The sequence below is a fragment of the Typha latifolia genome, chromosome 1 (assembly GCF_019914945.1).
Source record: "Typha latifolia isolate L0001 chromosome 1, TyphaL0001v2, whole genome shotgun sequence".
NCBI lineage: Eukaryota > Viridiplantae > Streptophyta > Magnoliopsida > Poales > Typhaceae > Typha > Typha latifolia.
In genome coordinates this window covers 8,973,711-9,000,528 of record NC_133086.1, presented here as the reverse complement: position 1 = coordinate 9,000,528, position 26,818 = coordinate 8,973,711, and the positions used below count along the sequence as shown (strand labels likewise).

Below are 26,818 nucleotides of genomic sequence, written 5' to 3'. Positions count from 1 at the left end.
TTATTGCTATGCATAACATGTAAAACTTATGATTGAGATGTGTACGAATAAGAGATTGTCTCAAGCTTTATATCTGTGTGAACTTATCATAATACGTTTAGGAACTAGCATGTTCCAGGATAGTAATTGGTAATCTTTATCAATTGCATTGACTTAGTAAATTGTGGTGAGTCATTTCAATAAGCATATCGTTATCGTTAGCAAATATGGGCATACATTGGATATATACATGCGATGTCATTAATTTAGATTGTATGGATCCTACTACTGGGCCGTAAGCTCACCCCTCGTGGCGGTATTATTTCGAGCTAGGGGACGCAGTGCGGAGTAGCGAGGAGTAGCCGCTTTTTTTTTCAGTACGTATATTAGTTGTATTAAGCCCCTGCGAGGGTGTGATGATGACGTTGTATTTTTGGACTTTAGCATAGTATTTTGGATGTATATTTGGAAGACTTATTGTGGCCTGTGGACTTATATCCGGACTCTTATATTTGAGTTTATTTATGGTGAAATTGTGCTGTTGTGTGCCTTGTGAAATTCTTGTACTGACAGGTCATGTGATACACCGCGTGGAGGGATTTACCCACGCGGTTTACACGTGTACTTGGAGGTTTGGGTGTTTCAACAAGTAACATGATAAGTCTATAACTATAAAAAACTGAACTACAGTTTGGCTTGAAATTACTCATGTGTGATTGACATTCAAATTTAATGGGTTCATATATCCGCGTGACTGTTTATGAATTGATAGAAGCATATTGACATGAGAGAAAGGACATCACCATATGCATTGTTAGTTCAATAAACCACACAAAATATATATATATATATATATATATATATATAGGCATAGCAAGTTCAGATTAAATTGTATTATTATATATATGCCTAAATAGGAAAGTTAGACCAAAACACATCCATAAAAGTAAACAGATTGTAAAGATATGAAGCTGACCTTTATTCCCTTGTAACCGAGGCGTTCGCCAAGCCCGCCTGCAACAAGTACAAATGCAGCATTTCGAACTTCCCTGATCCCAGCCTCTTCCAATCTAAAGAAGTTATCATCACCAAATGACAAGACCTCCCCTGATGGAACCTGCACAAGTATCTTCTTTTACCACCAAATGCATAACCATCCATTTCCTATTCCCCAACTATATAATTAGGCTATTTTTCAGTTCTCTGGATTTCAGTCCATAACTTATGCAATATTGTAAATGGTCAAATGTCGGAATTATCTGGAAGTGCCGAATTAAGAAGACTAAATTGAGCAGCTCTCTTAATGAGGATTGAAGAGATGCAACATTGTAAGAAAAAGATAGCCTTGTCATTACAGGTGATGCAACTCAACATTTATAGACCATAAGCTTGTGGGGCTGATAAATAAGATATCAGATGCAGCCTATATGGAATGAAATATGAACACTGTTTCAATAAACATTTGGCAAGTGTATGGCAGGGAGTAGGTTTCATGGTACTCAGTAGATGGCGGGTGCCTTAGCCTAAAACAAGCTTTTAAAATCTAACAAAGTCATGTTATTAAGCACTATATTTTGTGAAAGATTGGAAAGAACAGAAACTACTAAAAAGCACAGGATTGAAAAGAACATCATCTACAAAAATAATATCCTCCAGAAAATATAAGGGAAGAAAAAATTCCAACCATCCAGCTACCACCAATGATAGTAACATGCCATAGTCTGAAGCACAAGAGTAATAATTGATTTTGACTTAAGATGGCACCTGATATGAACTTGAACAGGCAACCAACATAGCCTTGAGGGGGCCTAAAACGACCATAGTCGCTGCAATGCAGCCACCATGACCTTTTCTTAGAACATGAATATGAGCCCATTAAAAGTACATTGAAAAAAGAATATCATTTACACCCAATAATAAATGTAAATGATATCTACCACCCACCATTTTCATCGTCATTCATCTAGGCATAGAAAAAGCCCATAAGAAGGAAATGTAGCAATTGTAGGGAGCCTGAAGGGATGTACAGAACTAACAAAAATGCTGAATGATTTAGGTGACAGGAATCATTCTTCCACCAGAAATTGTCAATTTACCCAGAAAATGCAAGTTAAATGAACAGTTTCAAATCATTCTTAAGAAAGATTGAGAGAAAGGTCATTTCCTTTCTTAAAAGGAAAAATAACTAGAATAATAACATTTCATTCGCTTTCTCGATAAGTACCCACCAACATGCAATACATATTAATTATCAACTATTTGAAAATAGTAAAAATGGTTTAATAAGAATTAAGAAGTAGTAAAGAAAGTGGTTACTCCAAGAGAAGGCTAGGAAAAAGATCAAGATTGAGAAATTCATTGAGGAGCTGACAGGAATGACAAGAGGAGGAGAAATTGAGCACAGAGGGAAATTTATAAGAGACTGAATGCTTAAGATAGGATCACTTTTCCCATAATTAATTTGGAGACAAAAAAGTTTATCCAAATTTTCATGGTAAAACCACCAAGAGATTTTGTAATTTTAGTTTCTTCTAAACACTGGACCTAAAATGATCCACTTCTCTGAACAAATACAATTAAATCATGATTTCTGAAAGAAAATAGTTTTTACTCATTCAAAAAAGGGCAGCAAATATGTTTCAGAGAATGAGAACTCTCTCTCTTACTGGAAGAAAATTACTAAAATAATTCAAATCAACTTGATAAAGAGGTGCTACCGTGCTAATGATGAACTTATAATACATATGGGCATCCTGGCTGACCAATAAACTATGCAATAACTAGATTGTGTGTAGTTAAAAAGAAGACGGACAGTTATGCCAAAATCCCAATATCTTATTTCTTTCTCATGCTATATATAAATTAGTTTTACTGCCTCAAATGTTCTCTCTCAATATTTCAAGAACATGCAAATAATTGTTGGAGCACTAAGGTGGAACTGTCAGTTTTATGGGTTTTTTCCTTATGTATCATAGATGACTTTGAGGATTCTAGATGGTATGTACTGCAAGAACAAGGTAAGGAAGACCAGCACAGCCTGGACTTACACAAGGGCACCTAGGCAGCCCAGAATTGTGTGCTGCAACAATACCTTGCTAACAGCAACTGAAAAGGGTACGTAAGCAGCACGTATAACTTTGACATTTTTGGTGTCACAAAAGCCATCATCTAAGCTGATCAGCTAAAAGCCTAAAACATTCAACTGATTCTAACTTTGCAAAGTAGTATTTGCAGAGGTATTGATGCTACAGTCTTAATTGAGACATCCTCTTAAGCAAGAATAATCCATCTCAACAGCAGAAGAATATGCAAGGAGTTCCAAAGTACAAATATACACCCCTTCTATTAGATAGGGCATAGACGCTGCAATACATGTAAATCTACTTACAGAGGGGGTGAAGCCATCATATGGATTTTTGCTAGCCTTTGAATCTGCTAATAGCTTTCTTGCATTCTGAATGTATGATACTAATCCACCAGGATAGCTCGAATTAAGACGAATAACCTACACAAATATTAGCCCTAACAACATGAGAAAAAATTATGAACTTATGAAATCTTCCTGTAATGGAAACTGAAAAGTGTACAAAGAAGGTATATAAGTTAACCACAAGAGCAAATTTTGACAGAAAAGAAATAGAAGTTAACAAGGAGACCAAGAATTAAATCCTCTATCTACTTGGCACACCAAAAGAAACTATGCAGCTAATATGCACTATACAAAGATCTCTAAAGTGTTCAAGAATTGTCCTCCATACAGCAAAGTTGTACATGTAAGTTTTGTTCTGTTTTGTAAGATATATAGTTGGGAATTGTACCCAGCCGTATGCAACAAGTATCAATTAAAAAAAAACAACATAAACTGGCCAGTATATTAAGTATCTATTTCTTCCAACTTCTTAAGTCATCAAAGACCGCAAATAAATTAAATCCACACAAAATGCAGCTAAATATTAATTTCTGGAACAGGAAGAACAAATACAATCATGCACTAACCTGATTAAAAAATTCTCTTTTCCTCCCATCATCAACACCTGGCTCTGGCCAATGACCAAAAAGATGATTTTGCCCCACATCTAGTAGCAACTTGGCAAGTTCAACCTGGCAAATGTTGCAATGAAGCATATGAGATTTTCCAAGTCCTTTGATGACATTAAGAGGATAATAATTAAGATTTGAAAAATGCCATAAGGCCCATAACAGAAAAGATAGAAAATAATCAAGTATTTTCTTCTGAAGATAAACAAAAGCTTGAAAACTTCCATAGCAAATATAGACTGACAAATATTTGAGAATCTCATGATTTCTAACAATTATAATACTTCTCATGACGACTCAGTATTCTTCCAAATGTAACCTTTGTATGTTGATGCTTTCAGAGTAGAACAACTTCTATACTAGTGACAAATCCTGCATTAATTATCCAGATCTTTCAATATAATTTTGAGCATAAAAAGCAAAAGAGAAGGAATAGTGGCATTGTCATATGTTATGGCAATTTAGAGGATAAAAATATGTGAACATTTCCATTAAACTGAATAATGTATGTTCACATTATATTAGCCAAGTATCACCAAACTAAAGTCATAAATGAGGCAAATGCATATGTTTATTTAAATCCTCTTCGAATATAATAGGTCAAGTAAATATTTTAAAGTAAGAATTTATTTGGGAACTATGGAGTGAGAAGGCCATAAACCTACATAGAAAGGGAAGAGGAAATACGAATATGCGTGCTTGCATGGGAACAAGAAAGAGAAGGTGAGATATAGGTTCTCAAATTAAGCTCAAATAATCAGTGAAAAGATCTCAACTATTGGTTACAAAGTGCTAAATTGTAAGGAATATAAGTTTCCCATCATTTAAATCCGAAGAAGAAGAAGAAGAATGGATCACCACAATCTCAGACATTTAAACCTGCCAATTATCTAAAAGGTAAATATGCCAACATACCAATTCAGGCCAAATGCTTCAAGTTTCAGTATACATATTTTTTCAGATATAATGACCAAAGGATCTTCTATACAGATGTCACAACAAACATTCCTACCCAATCAAAACATGCCTTGCAGGCAAAACTTGAACTTCAAACAGTGGTTCTATCAACAATGCAAGTAAAACTTGATCATCCAAAAATGGAACCATAACTGATCTCAACTTTCAAGTTTCAACAACTAGATCTATATAGAGAAAAAAGATCAACTAGATCTATAGTATGCACCACTTTGGTCAATTCGTGTCATTTAGTTTCAAGAAAAGCTATCAAAAACCTATTTATGCTCCTCTTTTCTTCTTTTGATATTTTCCTGACATACCTAGACCAAATCAGTAGAGAGTAGCAGGAAGGTAAAGATTTATTTTCAACAATGTGAGAAACTTACTGTACTTTCCTGTTTGGTTTCAAGTATTAGAAGAAGGGAGAAAAGAAAAGGATTATAGAGAAAAGTAAGATCTTCCATTTAGTTTCCTTGGAAAAATATCACAATCTATCAACTAGCAATTACATCCCAGAAGAAACGATCATAAGACCTAACTTCTCAAATCGTCTCCCTCTGAAAGAACGCACCTTGCAGCAACAAACAACCCAATGCCTCTCTCACAGTTCAAGCAGACCGAAGCAAGCATCAATAAGATCGAGAACCGCAGGGCACGAAATGTAAGCACTAGAAAGGAGTCGAGATCGAGATAAATTACCTCATTGGGTGAAAGGAGGGAGAGATTCTTGTGGAGGTTGGGGCAGGAGGAGGCCCAGTCGTCGCCGATGCTTAACCCTGAGAGCTTCTCCGCAGTGTTGGAAGCCATTGGTGCGGTAACCTTTTAAACGACGAATAGACTCGTTGCTATCAATGTCTTCCGCAGCAATTTATAGATTCGAGAGCAACAAGGTTGTGAGTCTGAAAGCGGCGCTGAAAGCCAGAAAGAGACAAATCTATTCAAAATCTGGATTAGGCCCAAAGATTTAGCGGACGGAATGAATCGATTCCTCTTTCTTTGATTAACTTTCGAAAATTTGAGCGAGACCTCGGAGGAGACTGCGGGGAATTCTCCAGTGGATTATACTAATGATAGAGAGGAAGAAGAGGACGAGGAGAAGAGGACGAGGAGAGACGAGAGGAATGGAATCCGAATAACAGTCTGACATTTTCGGAATGTTCTCCTACCGCTTATATATAACTCCTCGATTAAAAAAAAAACAAAAAGGAATAATAACATTCGAGTTTTTAACCCTAGCGAAAAAGAAGAATATATAATTTACACCTCAGGTTGAAATATAATTTATGTTATTTAACTCTATTATAGTTTTAAACTATATATAATTATCTGACAAATGTTAATTTTAATATGAAACACTAAAATATCTCTTCTATTTTAGAATAAAATTTAGAAGAAAAAAAAGTATCTATCTTGACCACTGCCACAGTTCATTAGCTATGAAATTCTCACTCTGTTAGAAGGTATGAGGACAATGGAAGGCAAGATGATAGTTGGATCTTTAGTAACTTACTCAGTATGGTAAATGCAATGAATGGGTGTATGGACAATAAAGAATGCCTTAGCTACCCGACAGTGCTAGAATGTAAACGGTGGATTTTAAACTATCGCTGGACTAGGGTCTATTACACAAATCGCGTGAACAATGAGGCAGCTCATGGACTATTCGTGCTAGTCTGACTTCTCAAGCTTGTGAAACTAAAGTTTGGACTGATCCACCAACTAAATTATCTTGTAACATTCTTCTAAATGAATAATAGAAGTCTACGGACTGTTTTTTTTAAAAGAAAAATAGAAAAAGAAGAAAAGATTGAAGAGCAATTTTAAGTAAAAGTTCATCAAGAAAAGCATTTTCTCGGTATATTAGCAGTTATTCCAAACAATATTTCTATGTTTAAACCAATAATAATAATAATTAATAACAATAGTGGTTACTTGGAGTTTGTCGGGACTAATTTTATAATTCACAAGTTGTTAGCTGGTATTAGTAAGTCCATATTTACAACAAGCTGCTTGATAATCCCAAATCCTAGGTTTTTTCTTTCTTATCTTATGTTCGTTGTTTAGAACTATTAAGTTATTAGATTTTTAATTCGTTCTAATGAATTTGATAGGATTTTAGAATGTATAACCAAATACAATGTTTTAATATAAACCTTGAAGATAATTATTTTGTGATAGTGATAAATTTATTAGTACTTCAACTAATCTCCTTTTAGAATTCCTTTTCAAACTCTTAAGCACAAGTTGGTGTACCTAATTTCTATTACGGACTTGCTAATCACCATCTTTGCTTAGAGTTGAGACCACGTCACAACCACCATAGACATGGTGATAGTGAAATTAATTCTGGTGATAATTATTCCTTGAGTTGCACGTAATTAATGTTAGAGGTGAACCAAAATAAAATAAAATAAAATAAAAGGAAAACAGTGTAGTTTGAACATTTCGTATTTAATTCAACTTTTTTTTCTTTTTAATGCACCAAATTTTAGATTTATGCGGGTTAGTTTTAAGAGACTTTTTATTTTAGTTTTGGGCCAAACTCGGCCTCTTTTTTATTTATTTTTACTGAATTAGACTCTTTATCAAATTTATTACCAAATGGGTCTAATTTATTATAGCTCTAATAAAAACGCTACACTAATCAGTATTTTCAAAAACGTTAATCAGTTCAACATTTTTGTCAGCAGACAACTTTCTTGCTTAACTGCTAAAAGATTAAGTTCAAGAGATATATATACATAAAACGCTGATCAGTTCAATATTTTCGACCCAGACAAAAACACTGAACTGATTAGCATTTTTAATTAGAGATAAAATACTGATTAGTTTAGTATTTTTATTAGGGTTATAATAAATTAAACTCTATTTGATAATAAGTTTGAGGAGTAATCTATTTCGATAAAAATAAATTAAAGCAAGATTATTTTGGTCAAAAACTCTTTTTTTTTTAGGAATAATCTGAGAGCATTTGCATCCCTTTTCTTAAAAAATAAATCTTAGGTAACAGAGTAAATGCAGTTCAATTAGTACGATATATTTGGACAATTATTCATTAGATTTACATTCCAGCCTAGTCTATTGTGTATCTTTTAGCCTGACGTGGATAAGATATGGTTAAAGTTGTTTATTAAACATAAGATACCTCTATTTGTACATTTCAATTTAAGAATAAGATACTAAAACAATAGGTACATATTTCATTAAGTAAATTACCATTTTAATAGTTCTATATATTTCTTGATATGCCATATATGTATGTTAAAAGTCATAGTAACCAATAATTTCTATAATGGATAAGATATGGTTAAAGTTGTTTCACCACGTTTTTCTTCATCTATCTAAGCTGATTTGTTTTGTTTTATATTATAAGTGGGTGATTTACAATAAAAAGTTTTTTAGTTTTCTAATTGGCAAATTAGAGCCCCCGTTATCTAATTGCAATTTCAGATTCTTTTAACTGATTTAGTCCTAACAAATTTAAAACAGACCGTCGTGTCCTAAAAAAACGTCATGCATCACCTATATAATCTATACGCATCGACTATAAAAAATGTACACTCTAATTTTTAACAATATGAGTATCGAGATTTAAAAAAAAAGGCACATCATTTATATAATTTATACGCATAGCCCATAAAAAATATATGCTCTAATTGAAAAAAAAAACGTCATGCATCACTTATGTAATTTATACGCATCGCCGATGTAAAATATATGCTGTAATTTTCAATGACGTGCAAATCAAAATTAAAAAAAAAATGTCATGCATCACATATATAATTTATATGCGTCGCTTATAAAAAATGTACACTTTAATTTTTAACAATGTGTGCATTGAGATTAATGGTTGGGTTGGATTATAGAAAGGGTAAATTAGTCTAAATAAGTAAAAAACTATCTGAATTTGCAATTTGATAATAAGGGGACTATTTTTGCCAATTGCAAAACTAAAGGGCTTTCTACTGCAAATTGTTAACGTAAATGAACATAATTGAATGACATCTTTTTAGCCCCTGTGGAATAAAATTAAGTTTATTCTAGAATAAGCCTCTTTATTATGGTATAGTAACAAAACAACATCTTAACTTATTCTGGTATAATAATTTATTTATTCTCACTTATCTTATTCCATACAATTTAAAAAATAATTTAATAGTAACCCATAATTATTATATTGTCCTTAGTTAGACATCACTTGATTACATATCACATTAGCTACATTTGAGATTGTTCTCTCTCTTCTCTCTCTTTCTTTTTGAAAACAGTCATCTCACATAAATATCTGTGTTGCCACACACTACGGCGCATTGCCACGTACATCATAACCACTACATTGTCATGCACTATATAACCACTATATTGCCACGCACTACAACGTATTGCTACGCATTGTCACGTATTGCAATGCATTGTCATGCACTGCATAGCTAGTGCACTGTCACGCACTATAGCGCACTATAATGCATTGCCACGCAATACTCTGCACTACTACTGTGCTACACACTGCCACGCATTGTTACGTATTATCACATACTGCTATGCATTCGTAAATCCACAGCTCTTTTTTATGCAAATGTATAAAACATTTTAAACCTGTATTTATAATAAAATATTATTATTTTGAAAAATACTATTTACTACTATTATTTTAGCATATACTAAAAGGAGATGACTCACCGATGAGCATCTTCTTATAATAGTATTATAACACTCGCTGCCAAATACACGTGTCCCTCCCGTGGGTAGAACACACGTGATATTCACGTGGCCTATTGGTCAATATTTCAACACAATATACAAGATAAAAGCCCATATTTCTATAAATAATACAAACAAAAAAGACTCACAACACTAAAGGTCATAACAAGCCCCTAACACATATATAAAAACAAATGCAAATGCCCACGTAAGGGCCACAAGTCATATATCTTAATTTACAAGTATAAATAAAATAAGAGAAATATACGACAATTCTTCACCAGCACCTTTATGAACTCCAGCTCATCTACTAATCTAAAAAAATATTTTTACTAGAAAGTGGTGAGCTTAAAGCCGAGCAAATATCTACTTCTACAGTCTAAAAATAGTGTAAATAAAGATATAATAATAGGTAAATATAAATATGCACATCATGATTAAAATTAATACATCATTACAATAAATCATCATGTTCATTTAATACGCCCATGTATTAGCAATCCATAGCATGATATGCATCAATTCGTGCTATCTTGTTCTCAAACTTAAGGTCACACCGAGCTCTACTCATAAGTCATGTCAAAACTGTACAATAGGATATACATCATTTCAGATTATCAAGTCTTTCACTTAGTCTCGGTAGAGCCATACCCGTAGGCCATCTCAATACTCACACCCGACCACACAAAACACTGCAAAGGGAGGATAGACCTTAGTGGTAACTCGCCAACCCATCACTCGATGAATATTATGATTGATTATCCGCCACTATAGACTAAGAACCTCAATCCTAAGCCTATCACATGAGTTAGTATCACACCCGATATTACCCTCCGAGCATTTGGCTCAATCTCATCGCACCACCAAACGAAAAATCATAACCCGTTGCTCATAGACACTCTCACCCTACGTCATCAGGTATCGTTAAGTCTATGTCATCCTAGTATTCTCTCTCTAACTTAAATTCTCTAAAGGGTATGATTCTCATTGATTGACAATAAATTGTCCATCGCTCGACAAAATGGCTGCCTGATTGTCTGTAATTAACAAACTGAAACCTCAAACGTAGGCGTTACTATATAAGTATAATAATATCACATGCCCCTAAACCTAGCTAGGGAGGTGTCGGGTATTGTCGAGGAGTAGAAGTCACTCTCTTTATGATCGTGTATGTGTGTAAGTGATATAATATTATATTGCACAAATAAGCATAATGAAACACACATTATTTTTATGTATTATGTGCTATCATAAATAATCATGCCCAAGATTATGAATAGAAATCATGATACGTGTGACCAGTTAACATGTACTACTTGTATTACTAATAGTAAATAAAAATATGGACACATACATGATATAAATGTGATGATGCCATAAAGTAAGACATTACATTTCTACACTACTCTTAGACTATTGAAGTTTCACTTGCCTGACATCACCTTCCAATACAGTTGTACTTAGGATCATCCTTGCACGGTACAAAATCCACCTCAATAATAAAGATAAATAAAACTATGAGCACAATATTCCTTACACTAATTAATTAAATAATTATACCTATGTCCACTACTTCTAAGAAATTATTGCATTTAATAAATAGGTAGAGCTGGTAAAGTTGCACCATGGCTTGACGCACTATTAAAAGTAATTAAAAATAATTTATCTTAAATTATCATTCCCTTAGTTATTATCGATTTAAAGTTAGACAAATAAATAATATTTAATTAATCAATCTCAATAAATAAAACAACATGCTTAATACATTTCCCCATAATAATCTATATTAATTATCTAATATGAGCGATTAATACAAGTACACCCAAATCACCGACTCAATTTAACCACTATTACAATCAACCATGCTAATATCCAATTAGAACTAATTTTGCATTATGAGCAATTAGTAATGACACTCTCACGCCACAACCTAATTTTATGAAAATTAATTTATAACAATTAGTATCGCTAACATACTATCCTTTAGAGATGATTAATAACTGAGGCTTAAATTGACATGATTAACTAAGTAAAATATTAAAGTAAATTAAAACAGATTTAAAAAGCAAAAATTTCGCTTGGGCCAGCCCAAGGCCCAAAGCAATGGGTTGGAATGCAACCAACTAAAAAACCACTAACTTAACCCACTAAGCTTGGATCAAAACCCACAACACATGAGTGCTGATAAGGATTGGGCTACAGCTCAATCCCACCCATAATAGCCTAAGACTTGGCATTCCAACCACACCATAACCTTGGATAGGGTTGCTTGTAGCCCAACCACACCACAAACTTACGCTGCGCTGCATACAGCCTAATTTGACCACAAACTTAAGTTGCACTACATATAGCCCAACCCTACCACAAACTTAGGCTGGGCTACACCCAACCCAAGCTCGAGATGGGCTGGGTGCCACCTAGCCCAACTCGACACTCCTCCCCTCCCTTCTTCCTCATCTCGATCAAAAGGAGGAAAGAAGGAAGAAAGAAACATCAACCGAGCCACCCTCGGGCTGGGAGGAAAGCACCCACGGTGCCAACCTGCGATGGGGAAGACAATGACCAACCGCACATGAGCAAAAACCCAATTAGTGAGGGAGGGGTGGTAGCAAGGGGGAGCTACAACAATCGCAACCGTCGATGAACCCAACCGACTCCACCAAAGCTATCCCCTCAGCCAGCAAAGGCCAACTAAGGGGAGACCCACTGCTAGAGGTGGTCGATGACGAGAATGCCTCTCACTGAGCTTGGCCACCAGGGTAAGAGATCGCTCGATGACTCTGGCCACAAGGGCACCATTAGACTACATCGAAAGCTTGGCTAGGGAGAGTTCCCAGCCGAACGGGGAGGGAAGATGCCAGTGGAAAAGGGTGGTAACCAACTCGAAAACAATGAGGGGGAGGCTACCACATGTAGCCTCCACCGCAGCACGGGATGGTCCACAAAAGGGCACCATCAGCATAGGGATAGCGAGGGAAGCTAATGGGGCCCGCATGATGAGGCACGAGGCCACCAGCCAACCAATTACTCAACAGGACCGATGGGAAGTAAAAGAAGGGAAAGACACCTCGGGGCTAATCTAAACTAAAACTTAACTTCACAAGATAGGAAAGGACTCACCGACGAGCATTTCTACGGTGACAACAAGCTCTAGTGATGCACTAGCGTGATGAGATCTAGAAAGGAAAAGATGGCAGGTGTGGAAGAGGGAGAAAAGAAAGAAAGAGAAAAAAGAAAAGAAAAGAGAGGGAAGAAAAAAGAAATATAGAATAATTTATACTCGTAATAGTTCTTTTCTTCTAGTATTAAAAAATTAAAATAGTTATACTTATTCTACCCTTATTTGATAAATGAACGGGAACTAAAACTTTTTGGTTTGTAAAATAGAAGTTCTAAAATACCAAAATTGCAGCTTTCTCACCCTTACTATGCTCACCCTTCACTATTTACTCTCCTTGGGTAAGAAAGATCTTGCCCATTAGAAATAAAAAAAAGAGTCCTTTGGGAAAGAAGATCATTTCCCATATTATAAGAATGAAAATTTTCCATTGAATATTGCACGATTTTATTGAAGTTGGGGAGGACAAAAAAATAAGGAAGCAAAATAAAATTTTCCTTTTCCCCTAAATACAAATATGAACTTGCCACTATCCTCTTCTGTTGATCAAGTTTCGTTCCTACAAGATGCAATCTTATTTTTAGCATTTGCACGTTCTCTTTTATGTAAACTTAGTCTTACAAAGACAAATATAAACATTCACAACTTTATTGATTAACAATAGCAACAAGTGAACAGCAAGCAATGTCCAACACTCGTATTGTGCAAAACCATATTTGTAACTTGTCTCCCTTTTTATCACCTGCAAATACAGCTCGAGTAAAGAAAAGATATGATACAATTATTAACTTCTTGTAACGCTAGTCAGCTAATGACGATATTTAGGATGTTGTATCTTTTCCGCTAATTTTCAGCTTGTCTCCTGACATCTTTAGCGAACTTTTCTGATAACATGTCATTTATTTTGTTGAATTCTTCTTCGTCATGACCAACTAATTTAACCATCATCCAAAATTCAAAGATGTTCGAATAACTTCTGACAACCAGATCATTTGTAAAGAGTGGAAACTCCAGCAATCTGGATCATGCTTTCCAGCTCCACCAATACTGCTGATGATCTCTGGATAATAAAGTGCATATCTGTTGTCATGCTTTGATCTTTCTACTGCCATTTTTCATCTCAAAACAGTGTCATCCAACAGTTCTCGGGGAAGTGCAATGCACCAATGTCATGTCTATTGACATAGTTTGAGTCTTTGGGCTTGATAATATAGAATTGAAATGTATATCAAGAGTCATATACTGATCACTTGATCACAAAAAGAATCCATGTAGGAGAGAACTTTGTTCTTCAATCAAATTTTCCTCTTCCTAGCCTGCAAAGCAGCTAAAAACAAAAAGTTCATGGGAAATCAAAAATATTCATTGACCAATAAAACCTTTATTTTGACATTACAATGGAATTTCTCAAATACATAATACCTCTCTGATTGGTAAGCGAGCACCAACCTTTGTTCTCCTTATAATAGATCAACATTTGGTGTGTATCCTTCCAACTTCATCTCTTCAGCTAATAGCTCAATGACTTGATATATGTCTGCAGCTTTGAAGTGCACTCCCTCACCAGCATAGAATTCATGGACTTCACCATCAACCTCGATCCAGCTACAACCGGGAGTTTTGCTAATACCTCTCTCCCTCATCAACCCTCGCATCTTTGCTGAATCATCCCACCTCTTTGAGCTTGCATATATCTTGGAAGAGATCAGATAATTCCATGAATTTGAAGGCTCCAACTCAAAGATATTGTTCATAACCCTTTCACCAACTTCCACATTCCTACATTTCTGACAAGCACCTAGTAATGCCCCTAATACAACTGCATCAGGTTTCTCTGGCATCTTCTCGATGAACTCCCATGCCTCTTCCACATGTCCAGCACGTGCTAATAGATCCACCATGCAAGAATAATGCTCAATCTTGGGAACTATCTGAAACACAGGTTCTAGAGAATTGAACCACTGGCGACCTTCTTCAACTAACCCAGAATGAACACATGCAGCAAGGACCCCAATAAAGGTGATATCATTTGGACGAATATGTTCCTTGTACCTCATTTCATTAAAGAACTGAATGGCCTCTTCGCCTCGCCCATGAAATGCGAAGGCGCATATCATGGCATTCCAAGTGGCTTCATTCTTATGAGGCATGTTATTAAATACTTGGATAGCTTTGTCAAGATTTCCACACTTGCCATACATGTCCACCAAGGCCGTACCAACATACACATTGTCATACAAGCCCTTTTGTGAAGCATATTCATCTAACCTTGTGCCTAACTGCACTGCTCCAACAGCTGCACATGATGACAGCACTCCAACCAATGTAATTTTGTCAGGATTAACACTTGCCTCTCTCATGGCATGGAACAATGCAATTGCTTCATTGGACATTCCATTCTGAGCATATCTGATAACTTCTGGTAAATCAAACAATCAGCCAATATGAACTTCTCATGACGACCATTTCATTAACTAAAACTTGTTCAACTATTTAGCTATAATGCAGTTGTATCTACATTGCCTTAGAGTGATAAAAACATGTGGGAATGTAAGACTATGACTAAAGAGAGCATTTTAATAGCATGCATAACAAGGATAGCTTCAAAACAAATGAAATGATATGAGAAAGAATACTGTATTCGTAAAATAATTAAGCAATGGAGAGAGAGAAGCAAAGAAGGAATTCTTATACTTGCCCTGTGATCATAGCATTCCACAGAACCACATCCTTCTTCAATATCCCATCAAATATCCTTCTTGCAGCGACCAAATCCCCACACTTACCATACATATCAATCAATGCAGACCCCAGAAACGAGTTCAGCTGAAATCTAGTACCTTCCACACAACCTTCCAACCACCTCCCCAAGCTCAAGTTCCCAAGATCGCCGCATGCTGCCAAAACACTCACCAGCGTCACCTCATTTGGCTCCCAACCTTCCACCCCCATTGCCCTAAATAAACCCACTGCTTCCCCGGCGAAACCCATCTTCGCATACCCAGAGATCATCGAATTCCAAGAAACCAAATCCTTTTCACCAATTTCATCAAACACCTTTCGGGCACTACCCATCTCACGGCATCTCGCATACATGGTAATCAGCGAGTGTTGTGTATGGTCATTATCGTAAATTCCGATCTTAAATACTGACGCATGAGCTGCCCGGCCATGTTGCAGAGCCTGAAGGTTAGCAGAGGCAATGAGGACAAATGGGTAGGTGTAACTATTGGGTTTCTCGCCGGACTTAACCATCTGGAGGTGGAAGTGGAGCGCTAATGCATAATTGCACCAGGAAGTGGTGAGGCCACGGATCATGAGGTTGAAGGAGAAGTCGTTTGGGTGGGGGATTTGGGAGAAGTGGAGACTGGCGTAGGAGAGGTCTTTGAGCTCGACGAGCTTGGCGAGGAGGTGGTTGGGCTTGTGGACAGAGGAGATGAGCATTCTGGCGTGGATTTGCTTGAGAGTGGTGACGGAGTTGCATTGCTTTAGGAGGGTTAGGAGGTGGGAGGCAAGGTGTTCGACGGATTGCGGGCGAGGAGGTGGGAGGAGGGAGAGGAGCGGTGAGGAGTTGGGTATCGAGAATTTGGCTTTGAGCATAGTTTGTTATTTCTTTGGGCTTGTTGAGAGGGCCCTGAGTCGTCTAGACATGTTGTGTCCACTATAAATGCAGCACTAATCTAATGTTTTTTTTTTTAATTTTTTTATGTTAAGTTGGCAATATATTGCCTCAAAAAGGCCAAAAACTATATAAGTCACTTGTGCTTTTTTCTGCTAGAATTTGGAATTTTCTTCAATGATTTCATATTGTGAATTAAAAATCATGGCAGCCCAATCATAAGAGTCATCAAACTTTGTAATCTTCTATTTGAGAATAATAATAAAAATATTTATAATATTACAAACTTGATGAATAAATTCTAATACAAATTACCATATACAACTATTTTGTAATATGATGCTATTCTTAATATTTATAATCTAATTTAAATAATAAGAGAAATAAAATGAATAAGTCAAAGAAATGCTAGGCCGAGCTCAGCATTGTTGCCAATAAAGAGAGAGGAGGAAGAAAGGTAGAAGAAGATAGAAGAGAGGTAAAAGAAGGGAAGGAGAGGGAGAGAAGACCACGAAGGAGGACTCCAATTGTTGCTAGCATATCGGTGGTCATCCTCTCGTCGGCAGCTCGGTTCCCGACTAACCCGAGCACGAGAGAGAAATAAAAAAAGAGGAGAGATAGAAAAAAAGAGGAGAGTGAGAAAAAGAGAGCTATGGCCAAGATTGCACCCGCACACGCACCTAAGCTCGTCCAAGCCCAACCCAAATTGAAGAGGGAACTATGTTGTCGACCCAATAGTTTGGTTTGTGTTCGCAGACGAAAACAAAGCAAGTGCACCCAACCTATGGGAACAAAGTAGTATAAAGGTGACGACAATCGGCTCAAAGGTCGCCTAACTAGATAGAGGTGGACTTCGATAACCAGCAGTGTTTTGGCAAAGGGTGTGGGGCTAAGGTCATCATCTCAAGGGTCCAAGTAGATGTTGGAGGAGAAGGCATCACTAGGGAGGAACAAGGCTTTTGGCGAGGAGCTCGGTAAATCTGAAATAGGGACCACCTTTGGGAGGGTTTCGTGGCTTACAACAGGCAACATGGAGGGGTTCCATGATTGTGCCTTGACTAGGGTAAGCTCAAGGCTAATCAGTCAATCAATTTGGCTGCAAGAACCCAATAAAGTCTAATGCTAAAAACACTACACACCCAACAAAATCAAATTGAAGAGGAGAGAAGAAAGAGAGTCATCAAGGAACTTGATGACGGGGTCGACACCGAGCTTTGACTAGCGGTGACGATGATGACACCAAACCAAGGAGGAAGAGAGAGCGGGGGGAGGAGGGGTCTTTTGAGGTTGAAGGAAAGTGGAGAGGGTCGAAGGAGTTAGAGAGGGAGAGGAGTGGATGGGCAACTTGAGGACGACACCCCTCTTCCTCACGCCAGCATAGTGTCGATTGCGCATGTATGGGGGGCATGACTAGGCCTACAGAGGTAGGGAGGGTAGAGGCACGCAAGTGGGGAGGATAAAGAGAAGAGAGGGCACATGCTTGCACAAGTAGATTTTTTTCTAAGGTGTTACAGAAAAATTCTACCATAATGTAAACCATGAGGAATCGCCACTGTGTGCTACACAAGCATTGTAATCGCCTAAGGGTCGAACCTACTTAAATATCTTTTATATTGTAGCATATAATGTCTTTTATATTGTAGTATTAATATCTTTTATATTGTAGCATATAATGTCTAAGTTCTACGCGGAGAGGAAAGTGAAGGTAATGCATTTGTGGAGATTAGATGTCGAGTTGACGTAGACGGTGCGTGAGAGATTAGCTAGAGAAGAGGCATGGAGATGGAGTTGGAGGTGAAGCTGAATCCTCATCCAATAGTGAAGCCCTCAAATGCTCGCCAAATGAATCCTCTCTTCTCTTCAAATTCAAGATAATTAATATGGCCACCAATTGTTTGGAATTCCGGAATCACTCTTTGGATGAATTTCAGTATTGATATAATGCAATCCAATGATACGTGATCAAACTTTGATGGAATTTATTTATCATTTAAGCTAACTTTTTCAAATCTCAAAAGCGACACTTATTTTTTGTTGCATCTTATTGAAGTTCATGGTAAAATGGAAAATAGATATAAATTCATGAGATGGCGGAATTCAACTCCAAATAATACTCACTTTATTTTGTTAAGTTTGACTTCATTAGCACTCCCTCTCTATCTCTCTCTTTTTATATAATATATTGGAAGACTCCATTGAGACAAGATTTTAGTGAGAAAAGTTGATAGTAAAACTTTGATGTGCAAATAAAAGAAAAAGATATATTGATAAAAAATGAACTGGAGTTTTAACAAGAATCTCAAATAAAATCCTATTACTAATTAAAGATTAATCACTAATGACTAAATATTAATTAGTAATTTTGTTAATTGGTATTCTAGTTACTACTTGAGCTAAGTGAATTAACTCACTGAGCCCTAAACTAGCTAGCTAGAGATAAGCTATAATTGTGCTTGACATAGCTCGCTAAACCAAATGAGCTGAACACAAGCCGTCTTGAATTCCTTTTTAGCCAAACTGTAACACCTAGAAAATTAAAAAAAAATCCCCGACACATGCGCCGTGCATCCCAGCCTGCCACCCCCATCCTTCTTCTCCTTCCGTGCACGCCACTCTCCTCTATTTCCTTCCACCCCTCCATCTCTCTCTCCCCCTTCTTCTTTCGTGTTGTCAATGCTGGAGCCCCTTGGTAAGCCCCCTCACCGTTATCGAAGTCCTCAACGACTGATGACTTTGCGTCTAGCCGTCAGTCTAAGAGCTCCGGTGGAGTGGGGGGGAGAAACCTCGCTGCCCCGTTGGCCACCCCGGCCACGGGGCGAGCTACTCCTGCTCCCCCATAGGCAGGGAGGATGGACAGCAGCTCCACGCGGGCTCAAGCTATGCCCCACCGCCGTCAAGCCCTCCTCTCTTCGTTTTCTTTTCTTTTTCTTATCACCTCTCGGCTTTTGTACCTTTACTCGGCCGCATGGTTGCGCTGCCAGCACCACCGACCTCGGTGGTGGCCACGTCTCCCTCCTCGATCTCCTCCCCTTGCTTGGAAGGAGATCATGGAGAGGGGTGGAAGGGGGGGTGGGGTGGGGGGGGGGGGGGGTTAAGCAAAATCCCCCACTTCATGGTGGGCTGCGGTCAGACCGAAGCCCACACTCTAAGTTCCTAGTGGGTTGGGTCAAACCACAACCCACAGGCCATCCCTTGGTGGGCTGCGATTCAGACTGCAATCCACTAAGCCAAGGTTGGGTGGGCTGCAGACCACAACCTACTAAGCCAAAGATTTGGTTGGATTGCAGAATGCAGCCCACCAATCAAATCTTTGATGGGCTGCGATTGGACTGCATCCCACCACAACTAACTTTGTGGGTTGCAATTAGACTACAGCTCACCAAGGCCTCCCTTGTCCTGCTGGGTTGGGCTCGAGCTCAACCCAATACCCCAACTATGCACCAGCCTAGGCCCAATGAGGTTATTTGGACCCTATAAGCCCTATTTTCCCATCTCCAACTTTTTAATTAGCCCTAACCACTCTCCTAAAGATAAATTCTTATTACCTAAATAGTGTGAATTTTAGGATGACATGGAACTCACCCTAAGGAACCCTTAGCTGGGCTTTGGGCCCTTAGTGAAGGAGGGAGGGGAACCTCCATGCCCGCCGGCCATGGAGTGCGCCTCGCCGCCCCATTGGCCACCTCAGTTGCGGGGCGAGCTGCTCCTGCTCCCTCATAGGCGGGGAGGACGGACAGCGGCTCTGCGCAAGCTCGGGCTATGCCTCGCCGCCGTCGAGCCCTCCTCCCCTCTTTTTCTTTCCCTTTTCATACCACCTCTCGACCGTCGTACCTTTGCCCAGCCGCATGGCTGCGTCGCCAGCATGGTCGACCTCGGTGGTGGTCGCATATCTGTAACACCCATTTAAAAAAAAAATAAAAAATCAGCGCACGCGCCATGCACGTGCACTCTAACCGCAGCGCACGCGCTTGGCGCGTGCGTTGACCTCTTCTTCCTTCTCCCCCACCTCTCGTAGTCAATTGCGAGAGGTGGGAGAGAAGTGCGCTGGAGTGGAGTTAACTCCACTCCGTTGCCCTCTCCACATTTTCTCTATTTAAACTCCACCTCTTCCCCTCGAGTTCTCTTCTTTTTACAATTCCTCTTTCTCGCTCTTCCCTTCTCTCTTTTCTCTCCCGAGCCGCCGATGTTTTCGTCGCGGGCAGCGAGTCACCGAAGCGCCGACAGCCAACCAAAAACCTCTTATCTTGATCCTCAAGTTAGGCTCCATCCCCTCTTTAGTTTAATTTGAAAATAACTTAGTTAATCATGCGTAATTAGGAATTTATTTACGTCTGCCTTCACCGAAGAAATTCGCTGGCCGGCGACCTCGGGTTGACCACCCACCGGTATGGGAAGTTTTCCCGCTTCAGCCCCTTGCTGTGAGTACCCAAATTGGGTACCCATAGGGCACGAGGGAGGCGATGCCATGTCGCCTCCCACCGCCGGGTTTCTTTAGCACAAGCGGCCACCACCGGCGGTGGTGGCCTCGCTCGTCAGCCTCGACTGACCCACCTTTTCACATGGAAGAGGTAGGTACTCGAGATGAGGGCTTCGAGCCCACCTAGCATTGAGTCGGGAAGCTCCATGGCCGTCGGCCATGGAGTTCCTCAACTCTCACCCTCCAGCCGCATTGGCCGGAGGTTCTGATCACTCCTGCACCCCTAGTCGACTTGGGGAGGAGTTGCCGGAGCTGGGGGCTGCCGGTGACGGGGATCACTGGCAGCAACACCCTATTCTCCTCTGTTTCTTCTTCTCTGGCAAGGAGACGAGGAGAAGGTGGGGGTTGGGCCAACCCCCACCGCTCTCTCTCTGGGCTATGGCGTGGGCTGCGTTGCAGCCCATGTCCTCAAACCTTCTCTAAGGCCTCGGTGGACTGGGCTCTGGAGCCTAGTCCACCCCCCTTAGTTTCTAGTAGACTGCGGTAGGCCTGCAGCCCACCTCCTCACTCTATTGGACTGGGCTCTAGATCCATGTCCACCATCTCACCTTGCTGGACTCGGCCCTTGACCCCAGTCAAGAGCGCCTTAGAACCTGGTGGGCTGCAGGCCCACCTCCTCACTCTGTTGGACTGGGCTCTTGAGCCCAGTCCACTGTGTCTAGTCTAGTGGGCTGCAGGTAGGTCTGCAGCCCACTTTCTCTCATCTAATTTGCTGGGCCTTGAGCCCAGCCCAACCATTCACCCGAAGACTAATTTATTCATTATTAGTCTGTTATTTTTTTTAAATTCTGTTAGCTACATAAATTATAATTAATTAAAATTTTCTCAACCATGTCATTAATAAAATTAAGATTTCTACATAATTAAATTAGATATTTGAATTTATTAGTCTTTTCATTTATCTTCGACACTTACATTGTAAACGACTCTAAATGACCATTATTTTTTTAAATTAAGACAAATAATATTTCGGACCTGGAAAATCAAACTTAAATTAATACAACAAGAGAGTTAGTCTATAAGTCCATTAATCTTATGTTTATTTTATTTATAAATTATTAGATCCATTATTGTGTGGGAAGGATCTCGAAAATCAAGAAGAGCCGACTGATTAGGAGAGTAAGACGGATTCTAGAAATATCTCAAGCGAGTAGAATTCTATAATAGTCTACGAAAATTGCATACTTATGTCATTTCTTATCTGTTTTAATCTAATATCGTTTATTTCGTGTAAAATTACATGATATTTTATTCTTGCATTTAATTACATGTCAATTCTTACGTGCATTATTTATCACTTAACGCACATGTATGATAGACTCTATGCTTGTTTATAATACGATTATTTGATGATTATGTTAAATGAATAATAGAGATCATGGCACCACGTGCATGTATCATTATTAGTCAAGTCCCAGCTAGACAATGCCCCTTTCACCCACTCAACCCGGTGTTAAGGGTAGAGTGTATTATATAGTATTATATTAATGGTCTACACCTGAGGTCGGTAGTTGGTGGAGCATTCAGGTGATTACACTGCCCTAATTGGAGGCTAGTCTATTATGATATTAGAAAAGATGATTGAGAGGTAGGGATTGTAGTTCTAGCGGTACCCGAGAACGTAGGGTCAGGGCGTCTATCGAGCTGTGTGCTCTTAATCGCCGTATGTGATGATTCCGCTTTGAGCGATGATTACTAGAGCGGTGTTGATGGGTCTACGACTTGGGTCCTTAGTTTGATGGCCACAGACAACCGGTCATATGCAGCGTCGCCAGGCATGTATGGGCGATATTACCGCTAGATGACTAATCCCTCTTGATTTTATGGTGCTTTATGAGATATGTCATTGTGACTCGACTTCTGTGTGGATTTCTATGTAAAATGAACTATAATAATGAAAGTTATTAATAGTTATAATGTACACTTTCCCTAACATGTTATGGATTTGCATTTCTACTTATCATGTAATATTCTTAGATTATTATTGGATTTTACTTGCTGGGCCTCGTGCTCACTGCCATTTTGGTGGAAATATTTCAGAGCTCATTATGGAGGATGCGGATATTGAGGAGTAGCAGATTCATTACTCTATTTTAGTATTTGTCTATTCTATTATTTTTAGTTGGACTTAGCCCCTGCGAGGGTATTTATGTTTTAAAATTTGTGATGGATTTGTATTCCTAGAGGCTTGTTGAGGCCTGTGATATTGTAATTTTGGATTATTTGTTGGATTATTATGGTATTTCTTGACCTATTCAGATATTTTGTAAGATTATTTCACTAACAGGTTACGTAAGAATCACGTGGAAATTCTCCACGTGAGAAACACGTGATTTTGGAAGTGGCTGTTTTAATCTCCCTCCTCGATCTCCTCCCCTTGCTTAGAAAGAGATGATGGAAGGGGGTGGAAGGAGGGGTTAAGCAAAACCCTCCACTCCATGGTGGGCTATGGTTAGACCGCAGCCCACACTCTAAGTTCCTAGTGGGCTGCGGTCAAATCGCAGCCCATAGGCCATCCCTAAATGGTATGAATTTTAGGATGACATAAAACTCACCCTAGAGAACCCTTTACTCATGTGATATGCGTAGACCTAAATTCTCTGATAAGGTAATTAATTCTATTAATTCATTAACCTTACGTATGGCTCTACTGTGAATTGCTAGGATCGAGACTACACGAGGAGAATTTTGAGATTCTGGAGGAGCCAGCTAGTTGAGGAAAATTAGAGCACTGTGGAGATTTCCAAGTGAGTAGAGTTTATACAAGTCTAAAACAATGTAGTTGCTACTATTATACTTTTCCTGATGTTATAAGAATAATAGTATTAGCACATGCATTTAGTATAAATATTATGCATCCCAGTATGCGTAGTTGTTGATAGTGTACTTTTCATGATATTATAGGAATGTTAGTATTAACACATGCATTTAGTATACCGTGATATATTTTGATATGTGTAGTTATTGATAGTATACTCTTAATGATGTTATGAGAATGTTAATATTAGCACAGGCATTAGTGTAACTATGATCTACATGTATCTTGGTATGAGACACTCTTGCATAAGTATCTGTAGTGAATATAGAATATAATAACCATGATGACTATGACATGACTTATACATTCACAGACATTACACCACTTCCACCTTTCATTAGTAGTCGTGTTATGACTAGACAATGCTCTCTACTCGCTCAGCCTCAAGTTAAGAGTAAAGTGTATCGTATATGACTTATACTATAAGCGGCCTACACCTGAGGTCAGTAACCTGAGTGGCATTTAGGTAATTACACTGCATGATCAAAATTAGAGTATGATGATAGTAAGAATATAATTGTAAGGTGGAGATATATCTCTAGCGGTACCCGACGACGCAGAGTTATAGCGTCCACTGATGAGCTGAGGGTTCTTGACTATTCCGCTAAGAGTGGTGATGATTTAAGATAGTGAGATATGTGTCTATGACCGGAGTCCTTCGTCTGATGGCCGCTTGTGTGATATTACCGCTAGATGTGTATGTATTCCTCCTCGATATATGAGATGATAGATTATGTGATGGATAACTTCTGGAGAATATCTAAATTATGTGATAAATGGCTCGGTGAGCTATGACAAATCATGATTAATGCCTTGGTGAGCATGTGATGACTAACCCTCCTTGACTTGCATGAATATGAGAAAAACTACTCCTTTTACTTCTAAGCATAATATGTGAATGCTACGATTGAGATTTGTATAAATAAGAGATTGTATCAAGCTTTATACTTGTGTATACTTATCCTGATATGATTAGGAGTTAGCATATTTCAGGATAGTGTCGTGTAGTCTATATCGGTTGCATTGATTTAGTAACTCATTATAAGTCACTTAAATAAGCTTATCCTATTGTTAGCAACTATAGGCATGCATTGAAATATGCACTTGTGATTTTATTATTATAGATTATATAGATTCTACTCACTGGGCTGTGAGCTCACTACCTCTTGGTGGCATCATTTCAGAGTTGGGAAAAGCAGGTGCGGGTAGCGAGGAGTAGCTGCTTTTACTTTATTTATGGTTATTTCTATTAGTTGTATTGAGCCCCTGCGAGGGTATTATGATTGAAGTTGTATTTCAGATGTGTATCTTTGAAGGTTTGTTGTGGCCTGTGAAACTTGTATCCGGACTCATATTTTGCTTGAGATCATTTATGGTATGAACCTATATTTCTATGTGCCTTGTGGAAACATATTAATTACAGGTCATGTGATGCACCACGTGGGGAGATTTAACCATGCGGTATACACGTGTATTTAGAGGTTTTGATATTTCACAAACACAAGCTAGAATTTCAGCTTGACTCGTGTTCGAGCTTCATAAACTTAATTCTGAGTTAAACATGAGTAAGATCAGCTCGCTCATGTTCGGCTCATTGATGCCACTTAGCTCGCTCATTAATGCCCAGAAATGAAAATATAAGAAAGCTAATGAGATAGTGCTCAAATGACTAAAAATATTTATATGGTAGGAGAGATCCTAAGTTGGAATCTCAGCTGCAAGTTTTCCACTTCTCTCAAACAACGAAAAAGACACTCAGAAGGAGGAATTCCAAGATTATATATATGTATATGTGTGTGTATAAATTCTTCTCTTTAATGTTTACTTTTTGCTCAGTTATTTACATATATGCTCTGACTTCTACCTGTTTCTTCTTTTCTCGAGAAAAAAGTAGGGGAGAAATCCAGATACAATTATAGTTTTTATTTTTGGCATATTTTTGTTCATCTAAGTAAAACCATGTTATGCAAGTTTGCACTGAAATTATTACGGTCAAAGGAAATCCTAGAATGCAAATCCTCTGTGGTTTTGATGCTTATGTATGAATATCGTCTCAAGCAATGGTGAATAGAAGGTTTCATTTTTGATATCTAGATCAAAATTTTTGTCAGCAAATTTAGTCTGGAAAGTTTTGAGTCTCTATTATTTACACTAACCAGCTTTTTAGAATTAGTCTTGGAGATGTTAGAATTTGAGAACTTTATTTACGCATGTCTTAGATATCTGACTATTTTTTCAAGGAAAATACTTTTGTCTATTGGACAAATTTTAGATAAACGCAACTTTAGACAGTTTCAGTCATTTATACTGCAGTTTGAGTTTGACATAGAAAACATTCAACTTTCTAAAATTCTATTATACAAAAGAAGCATGCATATAATGAGTTTCCTTTCCAATAGATTCATATATAGCAGATAGTTCGATAATTCAAACGAGCAAAATGCTAGAATTTTCTTTGAAAAAACTTCAGCATTACACCATTTCAGTTCATTTTCTTGAAAAGATGAAAGTACATTCACCTCTTGTCGTTAGATCAAAATTCAGGTTTAAGAGTGAATCTTAAACTTCTAGGGTGCTAGGAAGGGAGCTAATTCTTGTTATCTTGTATGTATACTATTTACTCCTTTCTGAAAAATGGCCATCTTAGTGCCAAACTACTTAATGAGATGTAGTTCTTAAGAAACAAAATTAACTAGAATAGCATTCATCTTATTAATTCACATTAATAGAATTGGATCCTTAAGAAAACAAATACAGATGGAGAAATCCAATAATAGAATTTGGATCCTTAACAAGTACTGAAACAGTTAAGGCATAACGTAAGCGGCCTCCATCATTAATATGAGCCTCAAACAATTCGGTTGTGCTAGGGCTGTCAAAATAATCAAGCCGCTCAAGCTCATTTTAGGCTTGAGTCAAACTTAGAATTTCAATTAGTGGCGCTTGATCAATCTTTTCAGGCTGTAACTAATTTCAAGCCAAGCATGTACAGTGATTGGCATAATTCATATACCATAATATATATATATATATATATATATAACCTAGCAAAGATAAGTGACAACAATAAAATGTATTGCCTCATTCATAAACCAGAAGACTCAAACCGCA

The 26,818-nt window shown here is 38.0% G+C and overlaps 2 protein-coding genes across 7 annotated transcripts in view; both read right to left on the bottom strand.

Moving 5' to 3' along the window:
• Positions 1-6,119, bottom strand: part of LOC140800826 (UDP-sugar pyrophosphorylase) — a 39,482-nt gene extending 33,363 nt beyond the window's left edge. Inside the window, exons 1-5 of one of the 2 annotated variants that reach the window (XM_073155722.1) lie at positions 6,001-6,119; positions 5,674-5,885; positions 3,976-4,080; positions 3,368-3,484; positions 956-1,096 (exon numbers count right to left, since the gene is read on the bottom strand). In XM_073155722.1, coding sequence (XP_073011823.1) covers positions 956-1,096; positions 3,368-3,484; positions 3,976-4,080; positions 5,674-5,781 — 471 coding nt within the window. In that variant the 5' untranslated portion in view covers positions 5,782-5,885; positions 6,001-6,119. Of the gene's footprint in view, positions 1-955; positions 1,097-3,367; positions 3,485-3,975; positions 4,081-5,673 lie in introns of both variants that reach the window. The other variant, XM_073155712.1, reaches the window with a different exon arrangement.
• A 7,291-nt stretch (positions 6,120-13,410) lies between these two features.
• LOC140802694 (pentatricopeptide repeat-containing protein At2g34400) lies at positions 13,411-16,442 on the bottom strand. Of its 5 annotated transcripts, none has more exons than XM_073158252.1 (3): positions 15,492-16,442; positions 14,216-15,202; positions 13,411-14,120 (listed from the first exon to the last, which is right to left on the bottom strand). In XM_073158252.1, the coding sequence occupies exons 1-2, from the start codon at positions 16,391-16,393 to the stop codon at positions 14,254-14,256; spliced, it is 1,851 nt and encodes a 616-aa protein (XP_073014353.1). In that variant the 5' UTR covers positions 16,394-16,442; the 3' UTR covers positions 13,411-14,120; positions 14,216-14,253. The 5 variants fall into 5 exon arrangements, with proteins under 5 accessions (XP_073014353.1, XP_073014361.1, XP_073014370.1 ...); XM_073158260.1 differs by having other exon boundaries at positions 13,411-14,109; XM_073158269.1 differs by having other exon boundaries at positions 14,243-15,202.
• Positions 16,443-26,818: the final 10,376 nt, after the last annotated feature.

What these genes read in the sequence shown, in the direction of transcription:
- LOC140802694 (XM_073158244.1), bottom strand. Translation starts at nt 16,393, where the DNA reads ATGCTCAAAGCCAAATTCTCGATACCCAACTCCTCACCGCTCCTCTCC. An exon ending in TGGAATGCTATGATCACAGG is followed by an intron (nt 15,203 to 15,491) that starts GCAAGTATAAGA and finishes AGAAGTTATCAG; the next exon opens with ATATGCTCAGAATGGAATGT.